Source organism: Jaculus jaculus, chromosome 7, assembly GCF_020740685.1.
Source record: "Jaculus jaculus isolate mJacJac1 chromosome 7, mJacJac1.mat.Y.cur, whole genome shotgun sequence".
Lineage (NCBI taxonomy): Eukaryota > Metazoa > Chordata > Mammalia > Rodentia > Dipodidae > Jaculus > Jaculus jaculus.
The window spans coordinates 1775244-1793161 of NC_059108.1; the positions used below are offsets into that span (position 1 = coordinate 1775244).

General features: G+C 48.9%; 1 protein-coding gene across 1 annotated transcript; it reads left to right on the forward strand.

The window, feature by feature from the left end:
- Positions 1-5673: 5673 nt before the first annotated feature.
- On the forward strand, positions 5674-16336 carry Upk1a (uroplakin 1A). The gene is made up of 8 exons (XM_045155158.1): positions 5674-5778; positions 6024-6112; positions 7280-7480; positions 12917-12991; positions 13272-13379; positions 15119-15298; positions 15600-15683; positions 15761-16336. Exons 2-8 carry the CDS (start codon positions 6032-6034, stop codon positions 15803-15805), a joined length of 774 nt encoding a protein of 257 aa, XP_045011093.1. The 5' UTR covers positions 5674-5778; positions 6024-6031; the 3' UTR covers positions 15806-16336.
- Positions 16337-17918: the final 1582 nt, after the last annotated feature.

The window sequence follows — 17918 nt, forward strand, 5'->3', positions numbered from 1 at the left end:
AGGGATATGGCACAGAAAGAAAAATCTTTGGGTGAACTGTTGCCCATTCAGCTGCAACTGAGCTATTATAACCTCTGAGACTGGGCTAGCTGACCTGCGCTGGGGCAACAGGAAGAATGTAGACTTTTGAAGGGGCCTGAGTGCTCAAGGAGTGTCTGTTCTTCAAAGTCTGCTTTATTCCCCCCTAGATTAACAAATTGGCACCCTACCTGGTGTTGTGGAGTATAAGCAATGCTGGAAAGAGAATCACTGAATTTGCAACATGGTCTTATGTTTTGGAAATGGCCATGGGCAGTGTGAAGCAGGTTTGCCGTTGCCTGCATGGAGACCCCATGGAGCCATGAGAATGAACCGTGGATTGCAGTAGAGACCCAGTGGAGATGCCAGGACCACGAGATGGCTGCCAAGGAGCTGCCGGCCCCGATGAAGTTTTCCAGGACTGTGAGTAGTCTAGCTGGAGGGGCGGAATGGGAATGCCAGAGACTTTTTGCTGGTTAGAATTATAGGACTTGGAGATTTGTCACTGGCTAGTGTTGTTGGACTTGAAGTTACAGTTTGATGTTTGCCCTAGTTGTTTTAAATCTTGTATTGGTCAAATGTTTCAATTGCTATTCCCAATGCCATCTTTTGCATTGTGAACATTTGTTCTGTGCCATTATGGGTTTTTGAGGTTATTTTTTGGTATTATGGCTCAGTTAAAAGATCTTGGACTATGGGGATGTTTGAACATCATTGGGATTGATAAAAACTATGGGAATTTTAAAGTCAGACTGAATGCATTGTATTTTACATCATGTATGGATATCAGTTTATGGGGGCCAGGGGTGGAATGTGGTGGTTTGATTCAGGTGTCCCCCATAAACTTAGGTGTTCTGAATGCTAGGTTCCTAGCTGATGGATATTTGGGAATTAATGCCTCCTGGAGGGAGTGTATTGTTGGGGGTGGGCTTATGGGTGTTATAGCCAGTTTCCCCATGCCAGTGTTTGGCACACCCCCCTGTTGCTGTGGTCCACCTTATGTTGGCCAGGGGGTGATGTCCACCTCTGCTCATGCCATTGTTTTCCCCTGCCATCGTGGGGCTTCCCCTCAAGCCTGTAAGCCAAAATAAATCTCTTTTTCCCAGAATCTGCTCTTGGTTGGTTGATTTCTACCAGCAATGTGAACTGGACTGCAACACCCACAAAAGGCAGATGCACAAGACAGTATATACATCTGGAGTATGGTTGCAGTGGCTGGAGGCCCTGGCATGCCCTTTCTCTCTCTCAAATAAATATATAATTAAAAATACTTCTGTGGGCTGGAGAGATGGCTTAGCGGTTAAGTGCTTGCCTGTGAAGCCTAAAGACCCCAGTTTGAAGCTCGATTCCCTAGGATCCACGTTAGCCAGATGCACAAGGGGGCACACGCGTCTGGAGTTAGTTTACAGTGGCTGGAGGCCCTGGTGGGCCCATTCTCTCTCTTTCTCTGTCTGTCACTAAAGAGATGGCTTAGCAGTTAAGGAACTTGCCTGCAAAGCCAAAGGATCCCAGTTCAACTCTCCAGGACCCATGTAAACCATATGCACAAGGGGTGCATGCACCTGGAGTTTGTTTGCAGTGGCTAGAGGCCCTGGCATGCCCCTCCCCCTCTCTGCCTCTTTCTCTCAAATAAAAATAAATTATATATGTGTGTGTGTGTTGGTTTTTTGAGATAGGGTTTCACTGTAGCCCAGGATGACCTGGAATTCACTATGTAGTCTCAGAGTGGCTTTGAACTCATGGCAACCCTCCTACCTCTGCCACCAAGTACTGAGGTTAAAGATGCGCGCCACCACGCCTACAATAGAGCTGGGTATGGTGATCAGACTTAGAATTCTAGTATTTGGGAAGCTGAAGCAGGAAGACCACCTTGTGTTTGGGGCCAGTCTGGGCTACAAGTGAGTTTTACGCTAGCCTAGACTCCGTAAGACCCTGTCTCAAAACACCAATAATAATAATATTCTTAAAACCAGGTATAGGGCCAGGCGTGGTGGTGCACGCCTTTAATCTTAGCACTTGGGAGGCAGAGGTAGGAGGATTGCCCAGAGTTCGAGGCCAGCCTGAGACTATATAGTGAATTCCAGGTCAGCCTGGGCTAGAGTGAAACTTTACCAGCCGGGGGTGGGGTGGGGATGGGGGAGGCATGGTGGCACATGTCTGTAATCCCACACTAAGGAATGCGGAGCAAGAGGATCACAAGAGGATCACCCTTCGCTACCTAACAAGTTTTTTTTTTTTTCATTTTTAATCTTTCCTGGAATTTTAGTTTTTTTCTCAATTTTTATTAGCATTTTCCATGATTATAAAAAGTATCCCATGGTAATACCCTCCCTCCCCCCCCACTTTCCCCTTTGAAATTCCATTCTCCATCATATCCCTCCCCATCTCAATCAGTCTGTCTTTTGCTTTGATGTCATGGTCTTTTCCTCTTTTGATGTTCTTGTGTAGGTAGTGTCAGGCACTATGAGGTCATGGATATCCAGGCCATTTTATGTCTGGAGGGAGCACATTGTACGGAGTCCTACCCTTCCTTTGGCTCTTACGTTCTTTCCGCCACCTCTTCTGCATTAGACCCCGAGCCTTGAAAGGTGTGATCGAGATGTTACTCAGTACTCCAGTCACTTTTTTCCAGCACTATGATACCTTCTGAGTCATCCCAAAGTCACTGCCATATGAAAAGAGAAGATTCTCTACCCAAAGTGAGAGTAGCGTTAATATAAGGGTATAAATATTAAGAGAAGTGCTTACTGGACAGTTTGATAAGCATAGTATATACATTTTTCCAGACATCAGCAGATGTTACACCCCTAGGGCTCATGACTACCTCTGTTTTAAGTTCAGTATCAGGGATGTGTTTCCCCCCATGGAATGGGCCTCCAATCCAATTGGAGGGCAGTTGGTTTCCAACAGGACAGACATGCCACTATTGTATCCATTGGCTCATTTGGGCTGGCTGGCCAATTATAAGGCTTGCAGTGTCCACTGTTGAGTATATTCACTGGTGGTATCTCTTTCTCCCATTGAACTACATGTAGAATGGCTTCTTCCAGCTTTCTGTCAGCTGGTCTACATGGAGGAGGTTATCAGCTCAGTTCCAGCAGCTACCTAACAAGTTTAAGGCCAGCCTAGGATACATGAGACCCTGTCCCAATAAGGGAAGGATGGTTGGCTCATGGATGAAGTGCTTGCCACACAAGCATGTGTTCAAGAATTGGATCTCAAGTGTCCATCTAAAAGCTGGACGTGGGTAGAGCAGGTCTGTAACACCAGCACCCCTATGGCTAGATGGGAGACGGCAGCAGGAGAATGAGAAGTTCGTGAGTCAGAATACAGTGGCAGAGACCCTGCCTCAAGCAAGGTGGAAGGCGAGGACCAGCAGCTCGAACTTGTGCTGGGGCATGTGGGCGTCCACAAACACGCATGAGCTCACACACCCCTCCAAAACACTCGTAGAAATAATAGTCCTGCAAAAGCTTTTCTGTCCATCCCAGAAGCGTCACTGGATTCTGCTGTGTGCCTTTTTAGTGCTCCCAGCAAGATGCAGCCCATGCCAGAGTGCCTCTGTTAACAAGGGCTGTGTGGTGGCACCTCACCTTTAATCACAGCACTCAGGAGGCAGAGGTCAAAGGATCACTGTGAGTTCAAGGTCAGCCTGGGACTACACAGTGAGTTCCACTTCAGCCTGGGCTAGAGTGAATATATATATTGCTTCTTTATTTTTGTTTTTTCAGGTAGGGTCTCACTGTAGCTCAGGCTGACCTGGAATTCACTACATAGTCTCAGGGTGGCCTCGAACTCACAGCGATCCTCCTACCTCTGCCTCCCAAGGGCTGGGCCCGGCTAACTCTAATATTTTTATTTATTTGAGAGAGGGTGGAGGAGAGTATGGGATGGTTGAGCCTGGGGTTCTTGCCACTCGGACTTCAGATGCATGTGTCACTTTGTGCATCTGGCTTTACATGGGCGCTGGGGAATCAAACCGGGCCAGCATACTTTGCGAATAAGCATATTTAAACGCTGAGTCATCTCCCCAGCCCTTTTTATTTCTTTTATTTCTGATACAGTCTCACTGTGTGCACAATTCTCTTGCCTCTGTGGTTACTGAGGTGCCCCCATCAGTCCTGGCTTAGCCAGCCTCGTCATAAGGGGATCTTAAACATTGGTTGCTGGCTGGTTTGCATACAATGGGGTAGCGACTGCTCTGAAGGACGCGATAAATGCCCTGGCTTTGCTTCTGCTTTGGTGTGAAGTACAGAGTTGGTTTCCTGCCCCAAGCCACCATTCTAGCCCGCAGGGACAGAGCTTTACCACCAGGGGGCGCTGTCGGAAGGCACATGGGCTACCCTGGCAGGCAGCTTGGAACTTGTGGCTTGCTCAGGTCTCACTGCTACCCTGCAATATTGTAAGAGGACACGCATGTTGCAGATGTACACTCTAAGTCATCTGCACAGTAAAGATAGAACTGGCATTTAAACTTAGATTTATTTATTATTAGTTTTTGTTGCTGTTTTGTTTTTTTGAGGCTGACCTGGAATTCACTATGTAGTCTCAGGGTGGCCTTGAACTCACAGCAGTCCACCTACCTCTGCCTTCCTAGTGTTGTGATTAAAGGTGTGCACCATCACAACCGGCTCCTTATTTTTATTTTATCTTTTTTCGCCCCAGTTCCCCTTATTTATTTTTTTTACTTGCAAGGGGAGAGCAAGAAAGACAGAGAGAGAATGGGTGTAGAACCTGCAGCTGTTGTGAGCTCTAGATGTACGTACCACTCAGTGCATCTGGCTTTACATGGGTACTGGGAATCAATTAGGCTTTGCTGGCAAGCACCTCAACTGCTGAGCCATCTCTCCAGTGTTTGCTTGTTTTGTTTTGTTTATTGAGGTAGTTTCTGGCTCTGTAGATAGCCCAGGCTGGCCTGGAATTTACGATCCTCCTGTCTTCACTCCCACGTGCTGGGGTTACACAGTCTTGCACCGTGTGGGGCTTGAACCTAAATCTCTATGGTTCTGCAGCCAGAAGTGTGGGAGGGAGTGCATTAGGGAAAGTGGGCTCCTTTTCTCCCACCACGCCTATCCCTTTTTCTACATTCTTCTCCCCTTCATTGTACAGCCCTGTCAAAGTGCCCTCACTCACCCATCGCCCACGTTGTCCTCTCCTCACTGCCATTTCCATGGCGGCACCCTGAACGCACTTCCCACCTTTCCCCTGCACTTCCTTCCCACTGCTTTGTCTGGGCCAGTCCTGTCCTCTGCTGTGAGGGTCCCTCTTTGGTCCTTCCTTTGAGGTCCTGGGCTCAGAGAGCTGGAACCACCTCCCTAGGGTCTCATAGCAAGGGAGAGAGCTCTGAGACTGGGGAGTCTCATCCATTTTGGTGGGTCTGTCGTGGACCTGCCTCTGCTCTCAGGAAAGGCCAAGTAGCTCCATCTGCAGGAGGGCCCCGGGGTAGACTGCCCATCCTCCAACCTCACCCCTCCTGCACCACTACAGCCTGGGAACCAGAGGCCCTGGACCTAACACCTTGCCTCAGTGGCCAAACAAGAGCACAATCCTGAATTTCAGGTCTGTAAATCACTTCCATGTCAGAGAGCACGTAAAATCTGTTCTTCCATCTTGGTCTGCCTATTGGGCCTCTTGTCCCCTCCTCCAGGCACCCTCCCTCCTTCCTTGGGCACTGGTGCAAGGAGGGGCCTGGGCATATATATATGGGCATATAGGGAGCCACTGTGGGTGGGGCTGGCCAGAGAGGCTTCTGCAGTAAAGGTGAGAGGGGTTTCTGGGAGTCTAGTGGGGCAGGAGGAGTTGGGTGGTCTCTGAGCTCACCTTTCCTATTTCGTAGAAGGGCTTGCTGGCAGCGCTGTGGGAGGCTGGGCACAACGGGCACCAGCCTGGCTCTGTAGTGGGAACACCCATGAGAGCTGGGTAACAAAGTGATAGAGGGTCTGGCTAGCCCTCCCTCCCTCCCTCCTAACTTCTTCCTGGCCTTTTCCTTGTTCCCGTTTTTCCAGGCAGGACAATGTCTTCTGTAGCAACAGAGGTGGAGAAAGGGTCTCCAGTGGTGGTAGGACTGTTGGTTGTTGGCAACATCATTGTTCTGGTGAGAGACCCCAACACTGGGGCGCCAGGGGTACCTGGAGGGAGGTGGCAGCCATGAGCAGGGGTGTTGCTAAGCGTGTGTTAGTCAGCACAGCCTGGCTGTGTCCCAGCTCCCAGACATCAGGGAACAACTTGACTTTTCCCTGCCTCCTTCTCCTCATCTATACACTTTGTGTTGCTGAATGTGTAAATTAATTGACATAGGGCACTCAACTTAGAAAAAGTGTTTGAAGCCCAGAGTGTAGCCTCATGTCTGTAATCCCAACACTCAGGAGGCTGAGGTAGGAAGGTTGCTGTGAGTTTGAGGTCAGCCTGGGACTACAGAATGAGTTCAAGGTCAGCCTTGGCTAGAGTGAGGCTTGCCTGCCAAAAAAGAAAAAGAGAGAGAGAGAGAGAGAAAGAAAGAAGGGAGGAAAGGGAAAAGAGAAGGAAGGGAAAAGAAGAGTGCTTGAAAGGCTGGGGCTTATAGCTCACTTGGTAGAGTGCTTGTCTGGCACACAGGAAGCCCTAGGTTCAAGCCCCAGTACCACATATGCCAGGCACGAGGCACACATCTGTGATCCAGGCATTCTGGGGATGGAGGCAAGAGCATCAGAAAGTCAAGGTCATCCTTGCCTGCACAATAAATTTGAGGCCAGCCTGGACTATATGAGACCCCCATCTCAGAAGAAAAGGAAATTAAAAAAAAAATTTAAATATGACCACAGAGAAATCTTCCCTAGCTTTGTCCCTTGCCAGCCCTGTCCCTGTGACTGGACTTTTCATTTGTCTGGTTTTTTTTCTTTTTTTCTTGCCACTTTCTTCTTTTGTTTTCCTAAGGTAGGGTCTCGCTGTAGCCCATGCTTACCTGGAACTAACTCTGTAGCCCAGGCTGGCCTTGAATTCACAGAAATCTCCCACCTTCAGCCACCACAGTGCTTACTCTGATATTCCTTTAAGTGAACACAAGCAAATAAAAATGTGTGGGCAGCTGGCATGTGGTGGAAGCCAGGCTCTAGCTGAGCCCCTCCTTCCCTCCTGGCTTCCACCACTTCATCCCTGCTCCCCAGGGACAAGGGCTGGGCCACCCTTGTCCTGCTTTCTCCTGAGGGCACGGGGACCTGGGGATAGAGACTCAGGCAGCTCAACAGCTGACCCCAGCAGACATCTAACTAGCTGACCTGTCCAGCTATCAGGTCTGGCTCTGTTTGCCGAGACGGTATGGGTGACCGCTGACCAGTACCGTGTGTACCCGCTGATGGGCGTCTCAGGCAAGGACGACGTCTTTGCTGGTGCCTGGATCGCCATATTCTGTGGCTTCTCTTTCTTCGTTGTGGCCAGCTTTGGTGTGGGAGCAGCACTCTGCCGCCGCCGGTCCATGGTCCTAACGGTGAGACTCCCAGGACAGGGGTGGTGGGTACAGTTGGGCACAGAGCTTGTCACTGCAGTCATAATACTACCAGGGTCACCGGTGTGAGTTCCACTCGGCCCCTTGCTCTGGTCTTAAGGGCATCTTTGCATTTCATCCTCCCTGACCCCATTAGTCACACTTGGCTGTTACCGCCTCTGTACAAAGAGAATTGGTTGCAGGGTGGACAGGGAAGCTCTGCACAGCTACTAGAAGGCTCCTGGCAGCAGGACTGAGATTCGAACCCCAATTAGTTGGGTTCCACGGTCTGTGCTCACAAGCTCCTCCAATAACAACAACAAAAATCAGAATAGTCAGCTGGGCGTGGTGGCGCACGCCTTTAATCCCAGCACTCGGGAGGCAGAGGTAGGAGAATCGCTGTGAGTTCAAGGCCACCCTGAGACTACAGAGTTAATTCCAGGTCAGCCTGGACCAGAGTGAGACCCTACCTCGAAAAACCAAAAAAAAAAAAAAAAAATCAAAATAGTGCTGTCACCGTTGTGTGAGTGTACACATTAGGCCAGGAGCTCAGTGGCTTACACAGCTTGCTTGCTTACTTCTCACGGCCTGCCTTGAAACATGACCATCTCCACTGCCATAACCACCGTCCTACTTGGCAGAGATTGAAACATTCAGCAAGGCACTTGTCCAGGTCCACAAGGCAGCCGATCAGCTCTTGACACGGCTATTTTCTGTTTTTCTCTTTGTGCTTTTGTTGTTGTTGTTGGTTTTTTGTTTTTTTTTTTTTTTTGAGGTAGGGTCTCACTCTAGCCCAGGCTGACCTAGAATTCACTATGTGGTCTCAGGGTAGCCTCAAACTCGCAGCCATCCTCCTACCTCTGCCTCCCAAGGCTGGGATTAATGGTGTGTGATTCTGTTGCTTTTTTGTTGTCATTATTTGCTTATTTTTTGTTTTTTTTTATTTTTATTTATTTATTAGAGACAGAGAGAAGGAGGGAGGGAGGGAGAATGGGTGCACCAGGGCCTCTAGCCACTGTAAACAAACTCCAGACACAAACACCGCCATGTGCATCTGGCTTAAGTAGGACCTGGTGAGTCAAACATGGGTCCTTAGGCTTTGCAGGCAAGTGCCTTAACCATTAAGCCATCTCTCCAGCCTGTTTATTTTTAAATAATTTATTTATTTTGCAAGCAGAAAGAAAGAGAGGAAGGAAGGACACACTAGGGCTCTTGCCACTGCAACTCCAGATGCGTGCAGAGCTTTGTGCATTTGGCTTTATGTGGGTACTGGGGAATTGAGACAGGGGTAGGGATCATCAGACTTCACAAGCAAGCACCTTTAGCTGCTGGCCATCTTTCCAGCCTTGGGTTTATTGTTGTTTGTTTGTTTGTTTTTAGGTAGGATCTTGCTCTAGCCCAAGCCCAAGACCAAAAAAAAAAAAAAAAACAGAGGAAGAGGGGCTAGAGAGATGGCTTAGTGGTTAAAGTACTTGCCTGCAAAGCCAAAGGACCCAGGTCGATCTCCAGGACCCATATAAGTCAGAAGCACAAGGTGGCACATGCATCTGGAGTTTACTTGCAATGTCTAGAGGCCCTGGTGCACCCATTCTCTCTCTCAATGAATAAATAAAAATATTTTAAAACAGAGCTGGGGAAATGGATTAGTGGTTAAAGTGCTTGCCTGAGAAGCCTAAGTACCCAGGTTTGATTCCCTAGGACCCATAAGAACCAGATGCACAAGGTGGCACATGTGTCTGGAGTTTGTTTGCAGTGGCTGGAGGCCCTAGCACACCCATTCTATCTGCCTCTCTCCCTCTCTCTCTAATAAATAAATAAATAAATAAAATAAAAAACAATTAAAACCGGGGCTGGAGAGATGGCTTAGAGGTTAAGGCATTTGCCTGCAAAGCCAAAGGATCCCAGTTCGATTCTCCAGGACCCACGTAAACCAGATAAACAAGGCGGCACATGTTGGGGTTTGTCTGCAGTGGCTGGAGGCCCTGGCGCACCCATTCTGTCCAATAAATAAATAAATAAAATATATTTTTTAAAAACTTAAAACTGGAAGAGGAGGCAGGGAGAAGTCAAATTTTTTGCCAAGGCCGCACAGCTGGGATGCAGTGGAGGGTCTTGTGGCTTCCCAGCAGCAGCACTTCCTCAGTCAACACAAGCTTACTGAGCAGGACAACCATCCCCACAGAACACACAGAATCGCAGTGATCTGGAGGAGTCTGGGGAGGACGTGGAAAACCCCAACAACAGTCCGGGGAAGCAAAGGCCCGGGGGAGTCTGTCAAGCTAGCAGACAATAGTGGGGCTATGGTGGAGAGAAAGGGGACAGGGAGGTGGCCAGTCAGGGTAGACCGGCTTCATTCTTTTTTTTTTTGTTTTAATTTTTTTAAATTATTTATTTATTTGAGAGCGACAGACATAGAGAGAAAGACAGATAGAGGGAGAGAGAGAATGGGCGCACCAGGGCTTCCAGCATCAGCAAACGAACTCCAGACACATGCGCCCCCTTGTGCATCTGGCTAACTTGGGACCTGGGGAAGCGAGCCTCGAACCAGGGTCCTTAGTTTCACAGGCAAGCGCTTAACCGCTAAGCCATCTCTCCAGCCCTCATTCTTTTATTTTTATTTGTTTTTGTTTTTCGAGATAGGGTCTCACCCTAGCCCAGGCTGACCTGAATTCACCATGTAATCTCAAGGTGGCCTTGAACTCATGAGGCTCCTTCTGCCTCCCGAAGGCTGGGATTAAAGAGGTACATCACTATGCAAGCATTCTTTTCTATCTTATGTTTAATTTTCTGGCATAACAATCTAACAAAAACCTAAAAATCATCCAGACATGGTGGCACATGCCTTTAGTCCTAGCATTGGGGGGAAGGAGGACAGAGGTAGGAGGATCGCTGTGAATTCAAGGCCACCCTGAGACTACATAGTGAATTCCATGTCAGCCGGGGCTAGAGTGAGACCCAACCTCAAAAAACAAGACAAAAAACAAAACAAAACAACATTTAGCTGGGTGTGGTGATGCATGCTTTTAATCCCAGCATTTGGGAGACAGAGTTAGGAGGAAGATCACTGTGAGTTCACGGCCATCCTGAGACTACACAGTGAATTCCAGGTCAGCCTGGGCTAGAGCGTGACCCTACCTTGAGAAATCAATCAATAAGAAAATATTTTTTATTTATTTTCTTATTTGTGTGTGTGTGTGTGAGAGAGAGAGACACAGACATTATAGAATGGGCACATCAGTGCCTCCAGCCACTAGAAACGAACTCTAAATGAATATGTTACCTTATGCATCTGGCTTATGTGGGTACTGGGAAATAGAACCTGGGTCCTTTGGCTTTGCTAGAAAGTGCCTTAACCACTAAGCCCTCTCTCCAGCCCTGTTAAGATTAAAAAACAAAAAACCTGTGGAAAACTAAAGCAGAAGTGATGGTGGTCTATGCCCCAGGGAACTGTCACCTGGTTCAACAGTAGATCACCTCTGCTCCACTCTGCCACCAGGCCACATTTTTTCCACCTGAGAAAATTTTAAAGCATATTCTAGATATCTAATCATTTATCTGTAAATACTTGAGTCACAGTGTCACAGGACATTGTTTACTGTGCCCCCTCCTATTCAGGGGCCAGCATACAGGGACCTATGCATGCTAGGACATTCCCAGCATGCACATGGATTCTAGGCAGATGCTCTACCACTGAACTATATTGAGATTTTTTTTTTTGCCTTTCATGCCATTGGCACACCACACAAGATTCCCCTTAATTCTTTCATATTTTTCAATGGCTAGTCTGTGCTTAAATGTCCCTAATTGTCTTGAGAATGTCTTCATTTTAATTAACTTTTTCTTTTCTTTTTTTTTTTTTTTTTTTGTTTTTTCGAGGTAGGGTCTTCAGGCTTTGCCAGCAAGGGCCTTAAATGCTAAGCCCATCTCTCCAGCTCCTTTTTTTTGTTTTGTTTTTTTAATTTTAACAAATTTTTAAAAAAATTTTATGAGCATTTTCCATGATTATAAAAAAATATCCCATGGTAATTCCCCCCTCCCACACTTTCCTTTCTTTCTTTTATTGTTTTGTTTTATTTTTTTAGATATGTTTTTATTTATTTGAAAGAGAGAAGAGAGAGAGAATGGGCATACCAGGGCCTCCAGCCACTACAAATGAACTCCAGATTCATGCTCCTCCTTGTGCATCTGTCTTATGTGGGTCCTTGGGAGTTGAACAGGGGTCCTTAGGCTTTGCAGGCATGCACCTTTCACCACTAAGCCATCTCTCCGGCCCTATTGTTTTATTTTTGGTTCTTTGAAATAGGGTCTTATTATGTAACCCAAGATGGCTTCCAACTTCCTGTGAAGCAAAGGCTGGCTTTCTTTCTTTTTTCCTCCAGCCCCTGTTCCACCATACCTCAGTTTATACTTTTTTTTCTTTTTTTCAAGGTAAGGTCTCACTGTAGTCCAGGCTGACCTGGAATTCACAGTGTAGTCTCAAGGTGACGTTGAAATCACAATGATCCTCCTACCTCTGGAGTGCTGGGATTAGAGGCATTTGCCACTATGCCCTACCGATTTTATTTTTATTTATTTATTTGCAAGCAGCAAGAGATGAGAGAATGGGTAAACAAGGGCTTCTAGTCACTGCAAACTCCAGATGCATGCACCACTTTGTGCATCTGGCTTTAATGCCCATGGATACTGGGGACTCAAAGCTGGGTCATGGTAGGTTCTTGCTCTAGTCCAGGCTGACCTGGAATTCAGTTGGTAGTCTCTGGCAATCCTACCACCTCTGCCTCCCAAGTGCTGGTACTAAAGGCATGCGCCTCCACACGCCTGTGCCATTTTTTCAAATACTTTTTTTGTGCTTTGGATATAACTCAGCGCCCGGCTGCTACAACACTAGCCACTCGCTTAAACATTTTTTTTTTCTTTTAAGACAGGGTCTCATGCTATAGCCAACACTGGCTTTGAACTCGCTATGTGTAGCCCAGGCTGGCCTTAAATTCGTGTGATCCTCCTACCTCAGTGGCTCAAGGGTAGCTAGCATTGCGGATGTACCACCACCATGCCCAACTGACCTACACAATTTTTTAAAAATTCAAAAAAAAAATTCTTTTTTACCTCCCTCCTTCATTCCTTCCTTCCTCCTACCTTCCTTTATCTCTGTTCCCTTCCCCCTCTTTTCTTCTCTCTCTCTCTCTCTTTCCGAGGTAGGGTCTCACTCTAGCCCAGGATGACCTGAAATTCACTATGTAGTCTCAGGGTGGCCTCGAACTCACGGCGATCCTCCTACTTCTGTCTCCCAAGTGCTGGGATTAAGGGCATGCACTACCGCCCCGCCCCCTCCCTCTCTGTTGGAACCCAGGGCCTCACAGGCTAGGTCAGGGCTCTGCCCCTCAGTCCCGGGCCAGCAGTGCGGCCTGGCCCCCACCCACGGGCTGCCTCTCCCCGCAGTACCTGCTGCTGATGTTCGTCGTGTACGTGTTCGAGTGCGCCTCGTGCATCACGTCCTACACCCACCGCGACTACGTGAGCCCCGCGGGGCGGGGCGCGGCGGGGTGGGGCGGGGCGCGGCGGGGTGGGACGGGGCGGGGCAGTGCGGGGCGGGGTGGGATGGGGCGGGGCGGGGCGGGGAGGGGAGGAGCGGGGCGGGGCGGGGCGGGGCGGGGCAGTGCGGGATGGGGCGGGGCAGGCGGGGAGGGGAGGGGCGGGGCAGGCGGGGAGGGGAGGGGCGGGGCGGGGCGGGGCGGGGTGGCCCTACTCCTCACCCAGCCTGTGGGCTCTTGTTCTTCCTACCCTTCCCCGGCAGATGGTGTCCAACCCGTCCCTGATCACCAAGCAGATGTTGACCTTCTACAGCGCAGACACTGACCAGGGCCAGGAGCTGACCCGCCTCTGGGACCGCATCATGATGGAGGTGGGCGGGCTGTCTGTCCACCTTAGATGAGAGCGCTTGAAAGCCAGTAGGGGTTCCCTGGGCCCTCAACACTTTCCAAAGGAGTCATCAGACCCAGAAAGGGAAGTTCATTTGCCCAGGGTCACGGAGTTAGTAAGTGCTAATAACAGTCAGCCATTTGGGGAGCACCAACAGTGTCTCACCCTAGCCCAGGCTGACTTGGAATTCACTCTGATGTGGCAGGGTGGCCTTGAAAACTAGATGATCCTCCTACCTCTGCCTCCCCAGTGCTAGGATTAAAGCTATGCCCCACTTAGCACTGACTTTAAAAATATATTTTACAGGGCTGGAGGGATGACTTAGTGGTTAAGGCACTTGCCTGCAAAGCCAAAGTAACCAGGTTTGATTCCCCAGGACCCACATAAGCCAAATGTACAAGGTGGTGCATGCATCTGGAGTTTGTTTGCAGCAGTTGAAGGCCCTGGCACGCCCAATTCTCCACCTCCTCTGTCTGTCTGTCTGTCTCTCTCTCTCTCAAACAAATAAAATAAAATGAAAATATTTTATTTATGTATTTGACAGAGAGAATGTGCATGCTAGGGCCTCCTGCCTCAGCAAACAAACTGCAGGCATATGCACCGCTTTGTGCACTGACGTTATGTGTGTACTGGAGAATGGCACCCAGACCAGCAGGCTTTGCAAGCAACACCTTCAACTGCTGAGCCATCTCCCCAGTCCAACAAGGTCTCTCTTGTTTACTGCTGTGAGTGCCAGCCTAGCTGGCCCAGGAGCTCCTAGAGTCTCCTGATTCCACCTCCCATTGCCCTGGCATTAGAATGCAGTGCTTCTTGCCTCCAGCTTCACATGGCTTCTGGGGATCTAATCTCAGGTTTTCACACTCGTGAGTGAGCAGTCTCCCTAGCCCCACTAAGCTTTTTTTGGGGGGGAGGGAAGCAGGGTGATCCGAGGTAGGGTTTAACTCTAGCTCAGGTTAGAATTCACTATTTAGTATCAAGCTGACCTTGAACTCACCAAGATCCTCCTATCTCTGTTTACTGAGTGCTGGGATTAAAGGCCAAAGCATTTTAAAAGAATTAACAAAGGGCTGGTGAGAAGTATCAGTGGTTAAAACAAGCACTTCTACCCTAGCCTGACAGTAGAATTCAGATTCTCAGAACCCATAGAAAGCCAAAGGCAAGTAGTACATGCTTCTGCAGAGTCCAGTCCAGGCTCGGGAGTCTGACATTTTAACAGCAAATTAGACCCTGTCTCCAACAGGGATGAAGGTGGGGCTCCACACTCGAAAGTTGTCCTTTGACATCCACGTGGCTGCTTTGATGTGCACACGTGGATAAAGAAGGAGGAAGAGGGGCTGGAGAGATGGCTTAGCAGTTAAGGCATTTGCCTGCAAAGCCAAAGGATCCCAGTTAGATTCTCCAGGCTCCACGTAAACCAGATGTATATGGTTGGCAGTGCCCATTCTCCCCACCCCCACGTCTCTAATAAATCAGTAAAATAATAATAATAATAATTTTTTTAAAGGGAGGAGGAAGAGGAGAAAAGATGAGGGTGAGTTTGGTCCAAATCTCCCATCAGCCTCCTGGCCCTGGGACAAATACCATGGGATCCTTGCACATTCACACATGTTGAGGCCCAGGGTAGTATCAGAAGCTAGCTCTGCCGCTCCTTACTGAGTGACCTCAGTTGAACCGCAGTCCCCGCCTAGGCTCAGCCTCCCTCACCCCCACCTTTCTCTCCAGCAAGAATGTTGTGGTACATCTGGCCCAATGGACTGGGTGAACTACACGTCGACCTTCCGGGCCGCCACTCCAGAGGTGGTATTCCCCTGGCCCCCACTGTGCTGCCGTCGGACAGGAAACTTCATTCCCATCAATGAAGAAGGCTGCCGCGTGGGCCACGTGGAGTACCTGTTCACCAAGGCACGTCCCCTCCCTGGCTGGCTGCACCTGTCAGGGAGCACATGGGGAGCCAGCTCTGACCACACTCATCCCCAGAAGGTCACAGCCACTACCTGGAAGTCCCTGCTTGCTCCAGGGCTGAGTTCAGCATGGCCTTCCTGGCTCCCCTGAACCTCCTTGGGAGGAAGACAATGCCACAGTCCCCATGGCAATGGCACAGATGGGGAATCCAGGCAAAGGGAAGGGTGGATGGTATCTTGCCATCACGTGCCAGCCTCCCCAGGCGTCTTCTCAAAGCGCCTGTGTTCCTCTCTCTGCGCAGGGCTGCTTTGAGCACATCGGCCATGCCATCGACAGCTACACATGGGGCATCTCATGGTTCGGGTTCGCCATCCTGATGTGGACGGTAAGAGGCTGGGAGCCTGTGAGCTGGGTGGGCTGTGGGTGTGAGCTGGGCCCCCTCCTCACAGCCTCCCCGCTCAGCTCCCAGTGATGCTGATAGCCATGTACCTCTATGCCACCCTCTGAGGACGAGAGAGGGCAGCCGTGCTCTCAGGCTCCTGCCCGCCTCCCCAGTGCCACGGCCTCTTCACGCCCTGCCTCCTTCCTGCACATCCTCCTTGTTTCTCCCTCCTCACATCCCTTAACCTGCCTGTCTCCCACTCCCAGAATCAATCCCTTTCAAGGGTCAGGAGCCTTGCTGGGCCCCAGGAGTGCTCCCAGGCCTAGATTTGTGCCTGAACCCTTGACCTCATTTCACTTGGTTAATTCCTGGTCCATTGGTCAAGTGACAACATAAGGTCTTGTCCTCAGGTCCCTTCCCTGGTCCTCCAGCCCACTTATAGACGCCACTCTTGTAGCTCCCGGTTCCCCTTTACAGCAGCTGTAGTTACTGCTGCTGAGCAGTGTGATTGGCTGTTTCAGCTCTGAGACACTAAGATTGTCCTGAGAGGCATGACAAGTTATGTCATGGTCATTTTGTTGTCCCTATCATCATCCAGTACATGGCTGAGCATGGAAACCAGGTGTTCAATAAATTTTGACTGTTTAAATAAGTAACTGAGTTTCTTGTCTTTTTTTTTTTTTTACTAATATTTTATTTATTTATTTAATTGAGAGAGAGAGAGGAAGAGGCAGAGAAAAAAGAGAATGGGCACACCAGGGCCTCCAGCCACTGCAAACAAACTCCAGATGCATTCGCTCCCTTGTACATCTGACTTGCATGGGTCCTGGGGAATCAAACCGGGGTCCTTAGGCCTTAACCGCTAAGCCATTTCTCCAGCCTCAGAGTTTCTTTTCTTTTTAATGTCTTTGTTATTTATTTATTTATTTTGTTCATTGAGGTAGGGTCTCACTATAGTCCAGGCTGACCTGAAATTCACTATGTTGTCTCAGGCTAGCCTCAAACTCACTGAAATCCTATCTCTGTGTCCCGAGTGCTGGGACTAAAGACATGTGCCACTATGACCGGCTTCTTTTTCTTCTTCTTTTAAAAATATTTTTATTATCTGTTTGACAGAAAGAGAAAGAGGCAGACAGAGAATGGGTGCACTAGGGCTTCTAGCCAGCACAAACAAACTTCAGATGTATGTGCCACCTTGTGCTTCTGGCTTACGTGGGTTCTGGGGAGTCAAACTTGGGTCCTTAGGCTTCACAGACAAGTGCCTTAACCACTGAGCCATCTCTCCAGCTCCTCCTTTTTTTCTTTCCTTCCTGCCTTTCTTTCTTGTTTTTTTGAGGTATGGTTCCACTGTAGCCCAGGCTGACCTGGAATTCACTATGTAGTTTCAGGGTAGCCTCGAATCCACAGCAATCCTCCTACCTCTGCCTCTCCAGTGCTGGGATTAAAGGCATATGCCACCACGCCAAGCTCTTTCTTTGAAAAATATTTGTGTGTATGAGAGGGAAGAGAGAGTGAAATAAGAATGGGCACACTAGGGCCTCTTGCTACTGCAAATTAACTCCAGACATATGTATCACTTTGTGTGGCTGGCTTTATGTGGGTAGCGGGGAATTGAACCTGCGCTTGCAGGCTTTGCAAGCAAGTGCCTTTAATCACTGACCTACCTTTCCAGTCCCTTTATTTCATTTCATTTCACTTTTTTTTGTTTGTTTGTTTGTTTTGTTTTTAGAGGTAGGGTCTTGCTCTAACCCAGGCTGACCTGGAATTCACTATGTGCTCTCAGGGTGACCTCAAACTCACAGCATCCTCCTATCTCTCCCTTCCGACTGCTAGGATTAAAGGCATGCGCCACTACCCACCACGCCCCGGCTTCCTTTCATTTTTAAATGATGATCACTTTTGTTCTCCAACAAACTCAAGAATGAAATGTTAATGCAATGTCAATGTTAGCAGGGCGTGGGACACACCTACAATCCCAGCTACTCAGGTGGCTGAGGCAGGAGAATTACAAATTTGAGATTAGCCTGAGTTACAGAGTGAGACCCTGTCTCAAAACAAAAAGGGCTGGGTGTTGGTGATGCATGCCTTTAATCCCAGCATTTGGGAAGCAGCAGAAGGAAGATGCTGTGAGTTTGAGGCCACCCTGAGACTACATAGTGAATTCCAGGTCAGCCTGGGCTAGAGTGAGACCCTACCTTGAAAAACCAAGCAAAAGAAAAAAGGTGGAGCACTGGGGAT